We start from the raw sequence: 14,528 nt of genomic DNA, 5'->3' as shown, positions 1-14,528 counted from the left end.
TCCTCTTGTCTTTTGTTCTCTCTAACAATCTTTTGCGACTCTCCCTCTATTCTCCTGGGGCTTGACTGACTGTCTCCATTGACTTGTCCCCTCTTCTTGTAGGACTAGCTGCTCTTTTCTTCCTTGTCCTCCCACCTTGTACTGCCTGCTATGCCCCTTCTTCATTTTTCAACTCAGCAAACCTGTTCCTGAGCTATATTTCTCCTTCACTAGCCAGCCCTTTACTCTTCATGATTCTCGTACTCTCATGCTTCCATGGCTGCTTTCCTTACCCAGCAGTCTACTCTCTCAGTTCTCCAGTCCAGCTTGCATCTGCAAGTCTTGACTTTTCCCTTCAGCCTCCTCTTGCCTTTCCTCCATTATCTGCTGGAATCACCTTCAGAATTCAACCATAGTTTCCACCTGCATCTCCAAACCTCTTCCATCAGCTCTATCAGGTGACACAATACAAACGAAACTCTTTTAACCATACCCACTCCAGAATAATGTATCTGCATCTTCTATAGCCGGTCATCTTCATTGTCTCTTCCATTCCTTAGGTCACTACTACTGTTGCCTCTGAATCTTTCATAGCCTTCCTGCCTAAGCTCCTATCAAGGAAAACAAAAAACAAAAAAAACAACCAAACACCAAAACAAAACCAGACCACCACACAGCTCCTCCCCCAAACTTCCCTGTTTTTGAGCTCTGTTTGCTAGCTCCTGTACCACTGCTCCTGTTAGTGTCTAATCCTGCATTGTGATGTACTGAAGTTCTGCCATTGACATCAATGGGAACAGAATCAGTCCCTTACATAAGTGTAGTTTAGGACTCATGCTAAGTTACAATCAACTACGAAAGAGCACACTACCTATAAACAAACTAACATTTACAACTAGATCCAACAATAGTTAATACATTGCTTAATTACAACCTCATTTCTTCAAATATATCCTATGCATGAGTTAAGATTTAACCAGGGGAAGAACCTAAGGCAGACAATAGTGGTACTCTCCCCTGAGCTGCCCATTCCTGACATCAAAATGAGACACCACTCACAGTAGGTCATGAGCATACTGTCATAATGTGATCTATTCCTCATCTACTCTGATCGACAGTTAAATAGTTAATCCTCACATTTAAACTGTCATAAGGTTTCAATGTCAACTCATGTTTCCATATAAACAGGAGCAACAAATGCCTCTTAGCCTGAAACTATCCTAATATCTGCAGACTCAGGAAGACACCACTTAGTTAACATTTTGAAAGTTATCTTCAGACATAAGGAAGAGAGGCTTTTCGTTTTGTTTTTAAATGAAAGCTTAGATTCTGGAACAATGACAGCCACCACAAAAAAGTACCAGTTAGTTAGCTATTGTGAGTCATCCCTATCCAACCCTGGATTTTGTTATATAGAAAATCTGAAGGGGTTAAGCAGCCATTTGTGTCTTAGACACACATTAAATGTTACCCAATTAGAAATTTCAAATTAGGATAATCTTTTTAAATGACCACTAACTCAAAAAAATTGATCAAGTCTCTTCAAACTTTGCAGAAAATTTCACTTTTGCCTTCAAAGTGAACTGGGCAATTTTCAGGAAAAATATAAGTAGAATTATACAACGATCAAAGAAAGATTTACACTGGAACATAGCTGCACTATCAGGAGGGGCACAGTGACCAGTCAAAAACTAAAAATCACACTTCTGTCTCATTTTTATCTGCTATTGTTTCAAGCAGCAGCCAAGATTACCATAACAAAGGATATTTACATTTATTTACTGAAACTAACCATACCAAAGTGCTGTCACATGCGCAGTTTCCCCTCAATTAGTCTATTTCTTCCAATGCTTGTGTTGGTCTTTCACACAGGAACAAGAGACGTGAAACATTTTTATAAAATAGGAGAAAATGTCAAAATCATAAAAATTGCCAGGGAAACTTAGCAACAGGTATAGTTGTCATAGTTTCAAGGTAGCTGCACCTGTATGCCCCCTCCAAGGTCCACCAAGGACATCCACTTCAGGCTTCTAGCAGTAACTCTCTTGTTCGGAGACATGCATCTCACTAACTTTGGACCAGGGATTTTAAGACTACACAGAACCTTGCCTTACACTGTGATATCCCCAGCAAGCTAAACTGCTTCAACAGACCACTGCCTAGGCTTTGCTTTCTCTTCAAAGACTATAAAAAGTGTATAGCAAACCATTACAAGTTACCAGACAACTCCTTCTTAAGCAAGCACATTTATTCTTAAGGTAAAAATATTACAGAAAAAAACATTAAAAAATAAATGAACATACAACCATGCTAAAAAGCTTCCCAGAGGTCATCCCCAACTACAACCTAGGGTTCTGGTAAGTTTTAATTTTTCAAAACCCACAACCAGATTTTCTCTCCGATTACAAGTTCATCCATCTTAGATCCAGAACCAGAATGAAGGCTCGGCACATCAGCCATTTATTTATACAGCTTTGGTCTTGGCCTTCTGTAGCAGATGATCAGCAGATATGCCCTTAGGAGAGGGGCACTAACTTCAAAAGGCTGTGTTCCTGCAAAACTAGAGTAGAGGAATTTGCATTAACCGCTCTCCCTATGAAATGCCAAGAAAATCCACTTAACACTTATTGTCCCAAAAGTCAGTATCTGTCTGCAACATTTTCAATATAGTATTTTGAACTCTAAAGTCTCACATCTATCACATCTTCCCCTTAAAGAGGTTACATATAATCCTGGCCCACAATAATACATAAACTTAATACAATGAGGTCTTCCAAGGATATTGCAGGAAATTGCCATTCTGTCACAGTAATATCTAAAACTACTTTTCCTTTTTGAAAATGACTATATTTCAAGTTGATTGTGCTCTTTCAACTACACTGCCCACCCAAAAATCCTGCAAATACTTCAAGACCCTGATCCTGCAGACTCAATAAGATTATCACATGTGTAAATTTGTAATAGACTGAGGCCTCAATTCTGATAAGACAAAACAGTAAGCAATAATTCAGGGAAGGATGGAGGAGATTGTTATGAGAAGATATGAAACCCTGGCAGAGGACGTGGGCTATAAAGAGATGTGAAGTAAGCAAATGGAATCTTGCCAGACAAGAACAGGAAGATTACTCTGAGTATGGAAGGCAAAATGATCAAAGGCAAAGGCCAAAGCTGAAAAGAGGAGATCAAGGTAACAATCAGGTAAAAGGATGGAGGAGTACACAAAGACCCAGATACAAAGGTGGAGGAGACAAGATAATGTAGGATCTTGAATTTGATGCTGAGAGAGATGGGAAGCTAATGGTGGGATTCAAAAAGGGGACTGACACAGCTGGAGTGGAGGGAGAGGATGACGACTTAAGTGTATCCAAAATGTTACTGCTAGAGGGGTGAAGAAATGAGAACCAGAGATGCCAAATAATGGAAGGTTACAGTAGTCAAGGTGACCAGGTGCCACACACAGGTTTCAATGTGCAGATGATGGGGTAGGCTGGATTTTGAAGAGGCTACAGGTATACATGACAAAACATAACAAGAAATTGCATATGGGAGGAGAGAAGAGCAAAAAAGATTAGGATTGGGAGCCTGGCAGACAGAAACTAAAGGAATTGTTAATAGAGTTAAAGGAGGCAGATTAGGAAGAAAGGAGACAACTGCGGAATGATATCGAAATCCAAGAGATAGATAGAACAAGAAATATGAGAATTAATGTAACGAGCTAGATTTGGGAATAAGTGTGGAGGTGGTAGATGAAGCAGAGGAAATACATGAGGTCAGAGAAAGAAGAGGAGGGGACTGAGAATAGAACCTTCAAGGAGGCCACCATATATGGAGCGGGAGGAGAAAAAGGAGAGCACAGAATGATGAAATCAAAGATGAGAGAAATCTGAGGGGTGATCAGTATAAATAAGGAGTGTCCCCTTGACTTTGCCAGATGGTGACTATTAGTCAGGACAGTTTCAGGAAATGGAGGGGAGGAAGCCAACTTGGAAGGACCATAAAGAAATTAAGAGGGGAAGAAATCTAAGAAGTGTGAAAAAATAGCACACATTATGATTTTGGAGACAAAGGGAGAACAGTAGTCAGAAAGGAAAATGAGAACTCCACACACACAAAAATATAATTCTTCAAGGCAAAAGGAAATCAGCCACAGAAGAGATTGCAGGTAAAGATAAAAGAAAGCTAAAATAACTGGCGGAATCAAGGATAACGGGAGTTGAGAAGGGGTGGGGACAGGTTGCAAGGGTAGAGAGATAACAGAAGAGATCTTGTCAGAGATTGCTGTTCTAAAGAAAACAGAACAAAAAAAACCTAAACTGGTAAAACATCTTTTTCTCATTTATAATAAATTTATGAGAACACTGCCTCTACTTTATCTAGAACAAAGAAAATACTAGCTATAATTTAGAGCACACTGTCAGCTGAACACCTCACAAAATGCATTAAAACATTAGTTTTCTATTGAAAACTGCTAAACAGTTCTACTTTTCACTTCATTCCTGACATCAGAGGGTGTGCAGGGAAGAAAGCAGCTGCAGTTAGCAGCAGATTTAAACATTAAATCGGGTACTATTGAGGCAGCTCCCACATCTTATCAGATATCAAGACTCGCTCTGCTCTAACACACTTGTTACATATGAATGTCTATTTTTAACAACATGCACTTCAAGTTTATATTTTTATTTGGTTATGCCTAAGGTTCTTCTCCAAACTCCACACTGACAAAAATGTAGCTGGTATACAGGTAATCTAAATAAGGAAAGACAGAAGCAGTGCTAATTATGGTTCAGACATGGTTACAATCCCCCACATGGCTATAAAAATAAGGATAATTTGGGAATATCCCTATCAGATTTAAAGAACACTGACAACCTGACTTGTTTAAACTGACTAATTTAAAAAAAATCTTCTGATATAGAATACCCTTTACACAGAATGCCCTGAATTTCAATTTGGAAAGGTTTATTTCTGCTCTCCTGATGATTTTAAAAGGAGTTTTTGGGGCAAGTTCAAGAGCAAAACCAGACATATGTGGCCCTCCAATCTTCTCTCTCTTCCCCTTCCTCTCAGTGAAAAGGTATGCCCACTCCCTCTTCAATTTCAATTGTGATGCCACTACTGTTAGAATATCATAGAATATCAGGGTTGGAAGGGACCTCAGGCGGTCAACTAGTCCAACCCCCTGCTCAAAGCAGGACCGATCCCCAGTTAAATCATCCCAGCCAGGGCTTTGTCAAGCCTGACCTTAAAAACTTCTAAGGAAGGAGATTCCACCACATCCCTAGGTAACGCATTCCAGTGTTTCACCACCCTCACAGTGAAAAAGTTTTTCCTAATATCCAACCTAAATCTCCCCCACTGCAACTTGAGACCATTACTCCTTGTCCTGTCATCCACTACCACTGAGAATAGTCTAGAACCATCCTCTTTGGAACCACCTTTCAGGTAGTTGAAAGCAGCTATCAAAACCCCCCTCATTCTTCTCTTCTGTAGACTAAACAATCCCAGTTCCCTCAGCCTCTCCTCATAAGTCATGTGTTCCAGTCCCCTACTCATTTTTGTTGCCCTCTGCTGGACGTTTTCCAATTTTTCCACATCCTTCTTGTAGTGTGGGGCCCAAAACTGGACACAGTACTCCAGATGAGGCCTCACCAATGTCGAATAGAGGGGAACGATCACGTCCCTCGATCTGCTCGCTATGCCCCTACTTATACATCCCAAAATGCCATTGGCCTTCTTGGCAACAAGGGCACACTGTTGACTCATATCCAGCTTCTCATCCACTGTCACCCCTAAGTCCTTTTATGCAGAACTGCCGAGCCATTCGGTCCCTAGTCTGTAGCAGTGCATTGGATTCTTCCGTCCTAAGTGCAGGATTCTGCATTTGTCCTTGTTGAACCTCAGATTTCTTTTGGCCCAATCCTCCAATTTGTTTAGATCCCTCTGTATCCTATCCCTACCCTCCAGCGTATCTACCACTCCTCCCAGTTTAGTGTCGTCTGCAAACTTGCTGAGGGTGCAATCCACACCATCCTCCAGATCATTTATGAAGATATTGAACAAAACCGGTTAAGTGCCCTTTTGCAGCACCTGGATGATTTGAGCTCCCCCAAGGGCAGTGCATAAAACAGGAAGTCCAACTGACCATTGTCAAAATAGCAAAACTGACTAAACACAAAGTAAACTGAAAAAAATAAGAGAAATTGCTCTCCAATTTCTTTAAGTTATAGAACTTTTAGCTATTACCTGTAGTAGCTACTCTACTTTCTGATGGAAGTGTAGTTTTCAAGTATACTGTGCTACCCTAAGAGAAATAAAAACGTGCTTGAAGACAACTGTTTTTAAGAGGGGCAAATATGAGATATTTGGAAAGATTTGCAAAGAGATCCTGCCCCTACTGCTCCAGGTTATGACGGAGGAAAGGGCTACTAATCAACACTCTATGGACAGCTGGAGCCCCCCAACCAACATGCTTTCATATTCTACAACTTGTCCTGCGGTAGGGAGCTACTGAAGGTAGGCAGGCAATTCAACCTCAGATCCAGAGGTGTCTGAGGCTACAGAGACAGATCAAGAGTGGTCTCCCTCATCTCGCTATACAAAGAAACAACATGCAATTGAAATATGACTTAGAAGCATTATTAAGAAACATAGGGAAGAAATACCAAAAGTAAAAGGAAACTATCAGTAGAGTTGAGAAATTTTTAAAGAAGAACAAAAGTTAGAAACAGTTCCAAAATATCACAAATCCTAAACTTTTACAAATTTACTATTAGCAGTTTTTAAAAAGCATACATCTCCTGAACCCATGAGAACAAGCTGTGTACTGTCCTGAGGCTAGAAGAAGTTAACCGGTCAAGAGAAGAGACACTGAGCGTGCTATGAAATGCCACAGGTAGGTGAGGCCTGATTACCACCAAATTACAAGACATTCCTGATGGGACAATAAATAGCTGTGTGCAGGATAATTCTCAGAGAAAAGTTATGTTTATGTTAATGTTATGTTAATAGGAGAACATATTTATGGATATAATTGTGGCTCTGCCACCTGACTTCAGGATCAGTTCCAGGCAGGATACCGGTATATTGCTGTGAACTGTAGGGTAATATTGCCACTTGTGCACTGGCTTCAAAAGAACTTACAAAAGATAAGTCCAACACACATAAGCAGCCATCCCCCAATTTCCTGGTCAGTGGTTTGCTGCCTGCACGGGGCATGCTCTCCCTAAGCAGCTCTCTATTGGCATCATCAGTCACAACAGTTAGTATACAGATTAATTAAAGCCAGCTGGGGAGAGGAAGACCAGGATCTTGAAATCCTAGCCAATTTTACAATCTAGCTGGCTCCACATATAACATGCTTCTGAACTTGAGCTATGAAATAGCTATAGATGAGGCCACCAAGAGTAGACAGGAAGTGCCAAAATAAGAGAGAATGAACAAAGAGAAAGGTGTTACAAGTGTGAAGACAGGAAGAAACAAGCAAACATACAGATGCAAAGAGATGGAGAAGAAAGAAAAAGAAAGAAGGACCATAAAAGGTTGGAATCAATAGTGGTGCTAACTTTTATGTCCCACCTATATTTTTTCCCACCAAAAATTATATGGCTCATTGCCTGAACTATTTTTGACAGCTGACAAAACTTCTGTGAAATCAATATGTTTACTACATTTCTAAAAAAATGTGAAACACAGAATGAGAATACAAAAAAAATCTTATGGAGAAGGGGAAATGCAATTAGATTATCTAGATACTGGTGCTCATATCAAGCTTACCTGCACCCTCTCAAAATCCTAAGTAAGGGAAAAGAACACTGTATTCCAAGTCTAATAAGCCTTTCTATTCATAAACATAGTTCAGAGAAATAAAAAGAATTACAGGCAAAGAAAATCAACTTAGTCGACACTCCCATTGTGTTGATTTCCTCTCGTGATTTTTTCCCACCCCCCTTCTATAAAACTGTTTAATATAACAACTCATTTGAGAGAATGGATACAATTAGGTTGTTTTTATTATTTGCTTGAAAGTTAACGTGAACTTTGAATTTGGTTAATAGCATATAATCTATACATAAAATAGAACACATGAACAAAAATAATGAAATGCACATTTCCTTTCTACTAACTCAGAACATTTTAGCACTATACTGGGGGTTCTCAATTTTTTTCACACTGCAGACCCCATCTTAATAGAAAAATTGTCTCATTGGTACCTCCCCTCCCACTGAAGTGTATATTGCATCTTTGTGACAACTATAGCAATTGCTTACATGGAAAAGAAATATTAGGAAAGTATTAGCTGCCTTTTAATGAAATTTTGCAGCTGTAAACAAGAAGAGCCAATATCATGTGACCCACCAGACCCCTGCAGACCACCAGCAATTGTTCTGTGAGCCACCACTGGACCAAGGACTACAGTTTGAGAATTGCTGTGTTATATCAAGAATACTGAACAATGTTTTCTTCAACACAAATATATAGCAGCAATGACCACAGAAGAACACTACTAGAGAGCAGCAACACTGACTACAACCACAAGGGCGAAAAATAACATTCTTTCCATATTATCAAAACTAATTACTGTATGAAGAGTCCAACTTTATTACTACATTTCTATTGTTGTAGGATTTCAGAAGACAGACATAAGGAGAGCCCACTTCCTTTTAACTGAGACTCCCATCTTGGGAGGTACACCTTTCAGAACTACATGGGATCAGCCTTAACACAGTCCCAACACTGGTCTTGTCTCTGCACATAACCACTTGATGTACCCAAATTACACAGAGTGATAGCGATGATAGTAAATTAAAACAATTATTACAATCAACAGCATTGTATTTTGTTATACTATACCTTCTGGTAAACTATAGAACAAACTAGGTCTTTGACAGATGAGAGTGACAAGTCCTGAGCTTCAATGGTGACAGTCTCCCGAGTGAGACCGATCTGCAGCAGGAATGAGACCCCATGCATAGAGCCCCTGGAGTTGGTGAGACTCTGTGTACTGAGGCTGCCATTGGACAGCCGGTTGGAGAGCCCCGACTGGGGACTTGAAGACAGAGAAGGGACTGGTGGTGCGGCAGCATGAGATGCAGGAGGAGAAAACTTCTGTAAGGATGGAGGAGAGGAATCGTTTGCTGACATCTGACTTTCTTTAAATCTGTAGAGATCTGCCTAGTAGTCAACTTTTTTAAAAAAATATTTGACCAGGGTGTCTGTTATAATTTTACAGTTTAAAGGATAGTCTAAAGTTTCCCTTTTTCAGTTCAGTAAGAGGCCCCTGACTGATACATCATGTTCATTTTCCCTTTCATTCTGTTCAAGCTGATGAGCAAGAGAATTTCAGCCGGAAGTTACTTTAAATTAAAGGTCCTCTTTCCACAGTTTCAATCAGCTGATCAAAGACACAGACTTGCCTTTAGCACCACATCCAGATGTTTGGAGAGGCTTAAATCATGATGAAATTGTCTACTTCAGAGGAATAAATCAATACTGCTTTTTCACACAGGTCCTTCATTTTATTTCTTTTGAGAAAAATCTTGGTCTCAGATAGAGATTACTGTTGGTAGATCTTTAAAAAAATATTCCTTCTCTCACTTAACTCCAGACACTATATATCAAACACAGGCTCATCTTCACTTAGATGTCTTTTTCTATTTAAACAAAAAAACATGTGGATAGCATCCTGAGCCAATAATACTGCGTATATCAGTGTTTATGACGAATCTATTCTTTCTTCAAAAGTTCTTCTCGGAGTTCATTAATATGCACGGACATGGTAAAAAAGTTACCTTAATTGATCTCCAAGTTTTCATTTTTGTGAAGTGTTTTATCTCATGAAATGCAGGAACAGCATTTCTAAAAACACAAGCACATTAAATCTAATCTCTAGGTTCACCCAGATAATCTGCAGCATTTTGAAACGTTGTATTCTGCCTGGTAGGGGAAAAAAATTGATATTATTTCAAATTAGTTTATAATTTTGCATAATAGCAGTATAATCACATTAGTTTCAAACTATTACTAATTCCTTGCAAATACATCTATAGTGTAATTAATCAATTTTTACATTCATTTTGTTGGTTAATAACAGATGCTTAACTGCTTCCTTGTTGTATACCATACTATATACATGGTGCCTAAAGCTACCCAGCATACGTGCTCCGTTTGACATTTCATGATTGTTTTCCCAGTAATGTCAGAGGAAAGAGTGGTTCATACTGTAACTATTGATGTAGAAGGGCTGAGCACAGCTCTGTTTTATGAGTATACTGGTCTGTAGGTGGTGTGTGGGATAATAAATACATTAAATGCAATCAAATATTCACAAAACCACAATATTATCATTAGAAAATTCTCTGGTGCTTAACTTGGACTTTCTAATATTATTCATTCAAGTCAATATAAAAATGTGAAATTCTGCAGCTAAACTTTTCTAGGTGCTATAAGATATTTACACAATGTTTTCAAAAGAGCTACTGTACGCCATATTAATGTTCTTATACCTGACAAACAGTGAACCTGCCACTTTTTTATATGTATTTATTATTGTTTTGTGATTATTTTAATTCTTTTTTGCTCTGCATTTGGTGATTATGGACTCTAATTATTTGTTATAATATATTATTGCCTGAACCAGCATTTCAAGCATTCAGGAGCAATGCTAAATAACCACTCATTGAATACATTTTGTCTACACTAACAGCTCTGGCTGAATTTTTAATAGTGCTGAGCTTTATCATTTGGCTATATTAAAGAACAAAGTGAGGCAAGTTTGCATTTTATAACAGGGATCAATATGACAGATAGTTTAAAACACAATGAAATGTCATGTCAGACATACTAATCTGAGACAGGACTGAGGGCACAATTCTATGACTCCCCCTGACAACCTCAGAAATTAAGGATGCTCAACATTTTGCAGACAGTGCACAGCATTTCAGAGAATGTCTTTTCCACGGTTTCAAGAAATATAATTGGAATAACAGCAAACAAACATTTCTGCATTTCCCCATGTAACTCTGCTCCCATAAAAAGAAATTATCTGAATGCTCCACCAGGTGACCCAAGTATCAGGAATTTTTTCAAGAATAAATCAATATAAGACATAAAAGCTCACATGCTTTTCATCACATTTTCTGTAGATGAGGGATGCTCACAGAGAACATTACTATCTCTAACAATTAAATTAATCCTAAAAAAGTTAAATAACTCCATGCTTTCTTCAGGACAGGAAATAAAAACTACCCTGACTAGTAATAAGGCTGATGAACATTACAGGCCTAATTTAACAGATTAAAACTACTGGTGAATATTTATCCATAATATAACCAAAGATCCACTTGAGTGTGTGTGTTTGTGTGTACACATAAAAAAAGTCATAAAAGAGATGTAAAGTTGGGGAAAAAAATAGTCCCTGATCCAGCAATCAGAACTGCTGGTATGGAGCTCTGCTCCCATGTCTTATTTTAAGATTAATATCTTAGCTTCTCACAATTACCTCATCCAAAAAATAAAAGTAAATTTTTACTTATTTAGTCTTTCAGTGTAACTAGTTACAACAAAATAATTATTTTTTGTGCACTCATAAGTAGGAAAAATAAAGACAGTCCCTGCCTCGAAGAACACATTTGTCACAATACAAATTAGGGCCATAAACAGACAAAGCAGAAAAGGCGGCAAAAGTGATAGTAAGATCATGCATTTACTCAGTGACTCAACCTTTAAAGACTACTGTACCCCTTTCAACAGTCTGATTTGTCTTGTGTACCCCCAAGTTTCACCTCACTTAAAAAGTTACAAAATCAGACATAAAAATACAAGTGTCACAGCACACACTTTGAAAAATTGCTTACTTTCTCACTTTTACCATATAATTATAAAATAAATGAACTGGAATATAAATATTGTACTTACATTTCAGTGTATAGTATACAGAGCAGTATAAACAAATCATTATCTATGAAATTGCAATTGGTACTGACTTCACTAGTGCTTTTTATGTAGCCTGTTGTAAAACTAGGCAAATATCTAGATGAGCTGATGTACCTCTGGAAGACCTCTGAGTATCTCCAGTGGTACGCGTACCCTTTGTTGAGAACCACTGCAATAAAGCATGCGAACATCTTAACTGTTCCTTTAACCCTGAGAGCTGGTTGTTGTGTGTGTTTTCCTTGTGTTACTTTCCTATCCCTCACTTCTCACAGATGAGATAGCAGCAATTAGATTTTAGAAGGAATATTAAAGGAAACAAGAGCAGTGGTTTAGTAAACAAATTTGGGGAAGGGGTTCCAAGAATATGCAGTAGTGTAGGAGGAGGCACAGAGATATGTGCAAGAGAAGGAGACGAAAGAATTAACTGACATGATGTCATTGGTGGCTAGAAATTAAGAGAAACCAGGTCAAATGTAGGTACTGGATGCATGCTGTAGGCCCAGGTGTCACTTATATTTGCCCGATTCTTATACTAAAAAGATTTTAAAATGGTAAATATTTGTATTTAAGTCTTTTCATGCCAATTTTTTATTATCTGCACATAAATGTTTAAAGTCGTTTATTGAAAATGGGGGCCGACCGTTGTAAACTAAAAAGGCTCATTTAACAAGATTATTCCATGTAAATATAACTTACATCTATACAGCTTCCCCATGCAAGGATTATAAAGTGATTAAAAAATTTAAAAATATATTTTTAAAACTCAAATTTTGAAATCAATGCTCATTCCGGAAATGCTTTAAAACTGTAAAAATAAAATAGTTCACAGAACCTCAAAAATCAAAAATGGAAAAGACCTATTAGATGATATAGAGTCCACTCCCCTGCCAGTACAACACTGCTCCATACACTATTTTTTTCAGTTTTGTCATGTCCAGTTTCAAAAGTCCCAAATGATCTTCCACCATGGTCGTTTGGTGACTGTTTCACAAAGTATTAGATCTTCCAGATAATTTTTCCTAAGGTTCAACCTACATTTTTCTCTCTCGTAAATTCATCCCCATTATTCCTACCTAGACCTTTCAGAACCATGTGCTCCTGGTCTGTGATTGAGACTCGGAGGTGCCACAATAATACAAATAAAACATGACTCCTCTCCCTCATCCAAGTGGTTGGCTGGGCGGCTGTTAGTTTTCTCACTCTCCTGGAAGTTATGTTTTTGGCAGGACTGACCGAGAAGGCCCACGTCATACACCATTTGGGGTCCAGCCCTGCAAACCCCCTACTCATGCCATGGGGCCCCTGAGCTCGAAGGGGCTCCTCACACGCGTGACGAGGCTTTGCAGCGGTCTCTGCGTGCCTGATCCCGTTACCCGCCCCCACCCCCCCGCGGCCCTGGAGAAGGGCGCGGGCGATGGCCCCACACAGTGTGGGGACAAGCCGGGTCTGTCCCGGGCAGCGCGCGGGAATGGAAGTGGCCGGCTCGCTCGTTCACACCGTTTCTGATTCGGAGTCGGGCGGGGGAGGGCGACTGAAAGTTTCCCGACCCCACCCCCGCCTCCGGGAGCCACTTTTGAAGTCACCCGCGGTAAAGTGCCCCTCTTCCCCCCGCGAGCGGTTGCGCCTCTCTCCGGAGATGATGTGGCCTCAGCCCGCTCCCTCCCGCAGCGGGAGCTTGGGGCCGCCCGGGTCGGGGCTGAGGAAGCCGCCCCCGTAGCAGCAGCGCCAGGAGCCCGGGCTGCCCCGCGGGCTCCCGGAGCCTGCTCTGGCTGCACCCCCGGACCCAGCCTCCCAGGAGGGGCGGGGCTGCCCCGCGCACGGCTCCCGCCTCGACCCCTCCGCCCGCGCGCAGCCCGCTACTCACCTGCGGCACAGAGCGACTCCGGCGCCCCGCGGGACAGAGCCGCTTCACACGCATCTCATTATTCCCCCTGCTCCCCACATCCACAGAGACGCCCGGGACGGGGTGGGACGCAGGGGCTGCCGGGAACTGTAGTTCGACCTCCCGCTCCCTGCCTCCGCCGAGCCCGGCGAAGAAACGACAACCCCCACCCTGCCTTGCAGGAGCTGGGCGAGGGGGTGGGGCGGCGCATGCGCAGGGCTCCAGTCAAAGTTTCCGTTAGTCTTCTGCCTGAGGCGGTTGATGCTCTGAATGGCTCGCGAGGCCGGGGTTGGGGGGAGAGAGCAGTAGGACGAGGAGGCAGCGCAGCAGTCATTGGGGGCGTCGTGCAGTTACTCTCCCACCCCTGTGGGGAGGCCTGAGGAGGCCGGCCCTTGCCTGGGGTGCGCTCAGCCCAGGGGAGCCCCTCCCCGCGCTCACAGGTCTCCCCAAAACGCTACAGGAAACCGCCAAACCCGCCATCGCAGGTAGAGCGGCAGAGCCGAACCCTGGCCGCAGACCCACCCGCTCCTGCCCACTCGGGGGTGGGGGAAGGTGGGCAGGTCTGAGGTGACACCCGTCTGGTCATTGTGTTGCACGTTTGCACCACGGCTACCAGTCGCTTGCTCCAAGCTGTGGCACATTGCACGAGGGCTGCCATATGGCTGCTCATTGTGTTGCACAGTTCTCACATACCTTGTTGAGTTTCACGTTCACACCACAGCTGCCCCACGCCTGC

At 41.2% G+C, this 14,528-nt stretch overlaps 1 protein-coding gene across 1 annotated transcript in view; it reads right to left on the bottom strand.

The window, feature by feature from the left end:
• The window catches only part of PRKD3 (protein kinase D3), a 78,950-nt gene extending 65,037 nt beyond the window's left edge, over window positions 1–13,913 (bottom strand). The window contains exons 1-2 of the mRNA XM_084622911.1: window positions 13,775–13,913; window positions 8,830–9,912 (exon numbers count right to left, since the gene is read on the bottom strand). Coding sequence (XP_084479037.1) covers window positions 8,830–9,120 — 291 coding nt within the window. The 5' untranslated portion in view covers window positions 9,121–9,912; window positions 13,775–13,913. The remainder of the gene's footprint in view (window positions 1–8,829; window positions 9,913–13,774) is intronic.
• Between the last annotated feature and the right edge of the window lie 615 nt (window positions 13,914–14,528).

Source organism: Lepidochelys olivacea (assembly GCF_965140295.1).
Source record: "Lepidochelys olivacea isolate rLepOli2 genome assembly, chromosome: 3".
Taxonomy (NCBI): domain Eukaryota; kingdom Metazoa; phylum Chordata; order Testudines; family Cheloniidae; genus Lepidochelys; species Lepidochelys olivacea.
The sequence above is the reverse complement of the archived record's forward strand: the minus strand, read 5'-3'. Positions and strand labels throughout refer to the sequence as shown.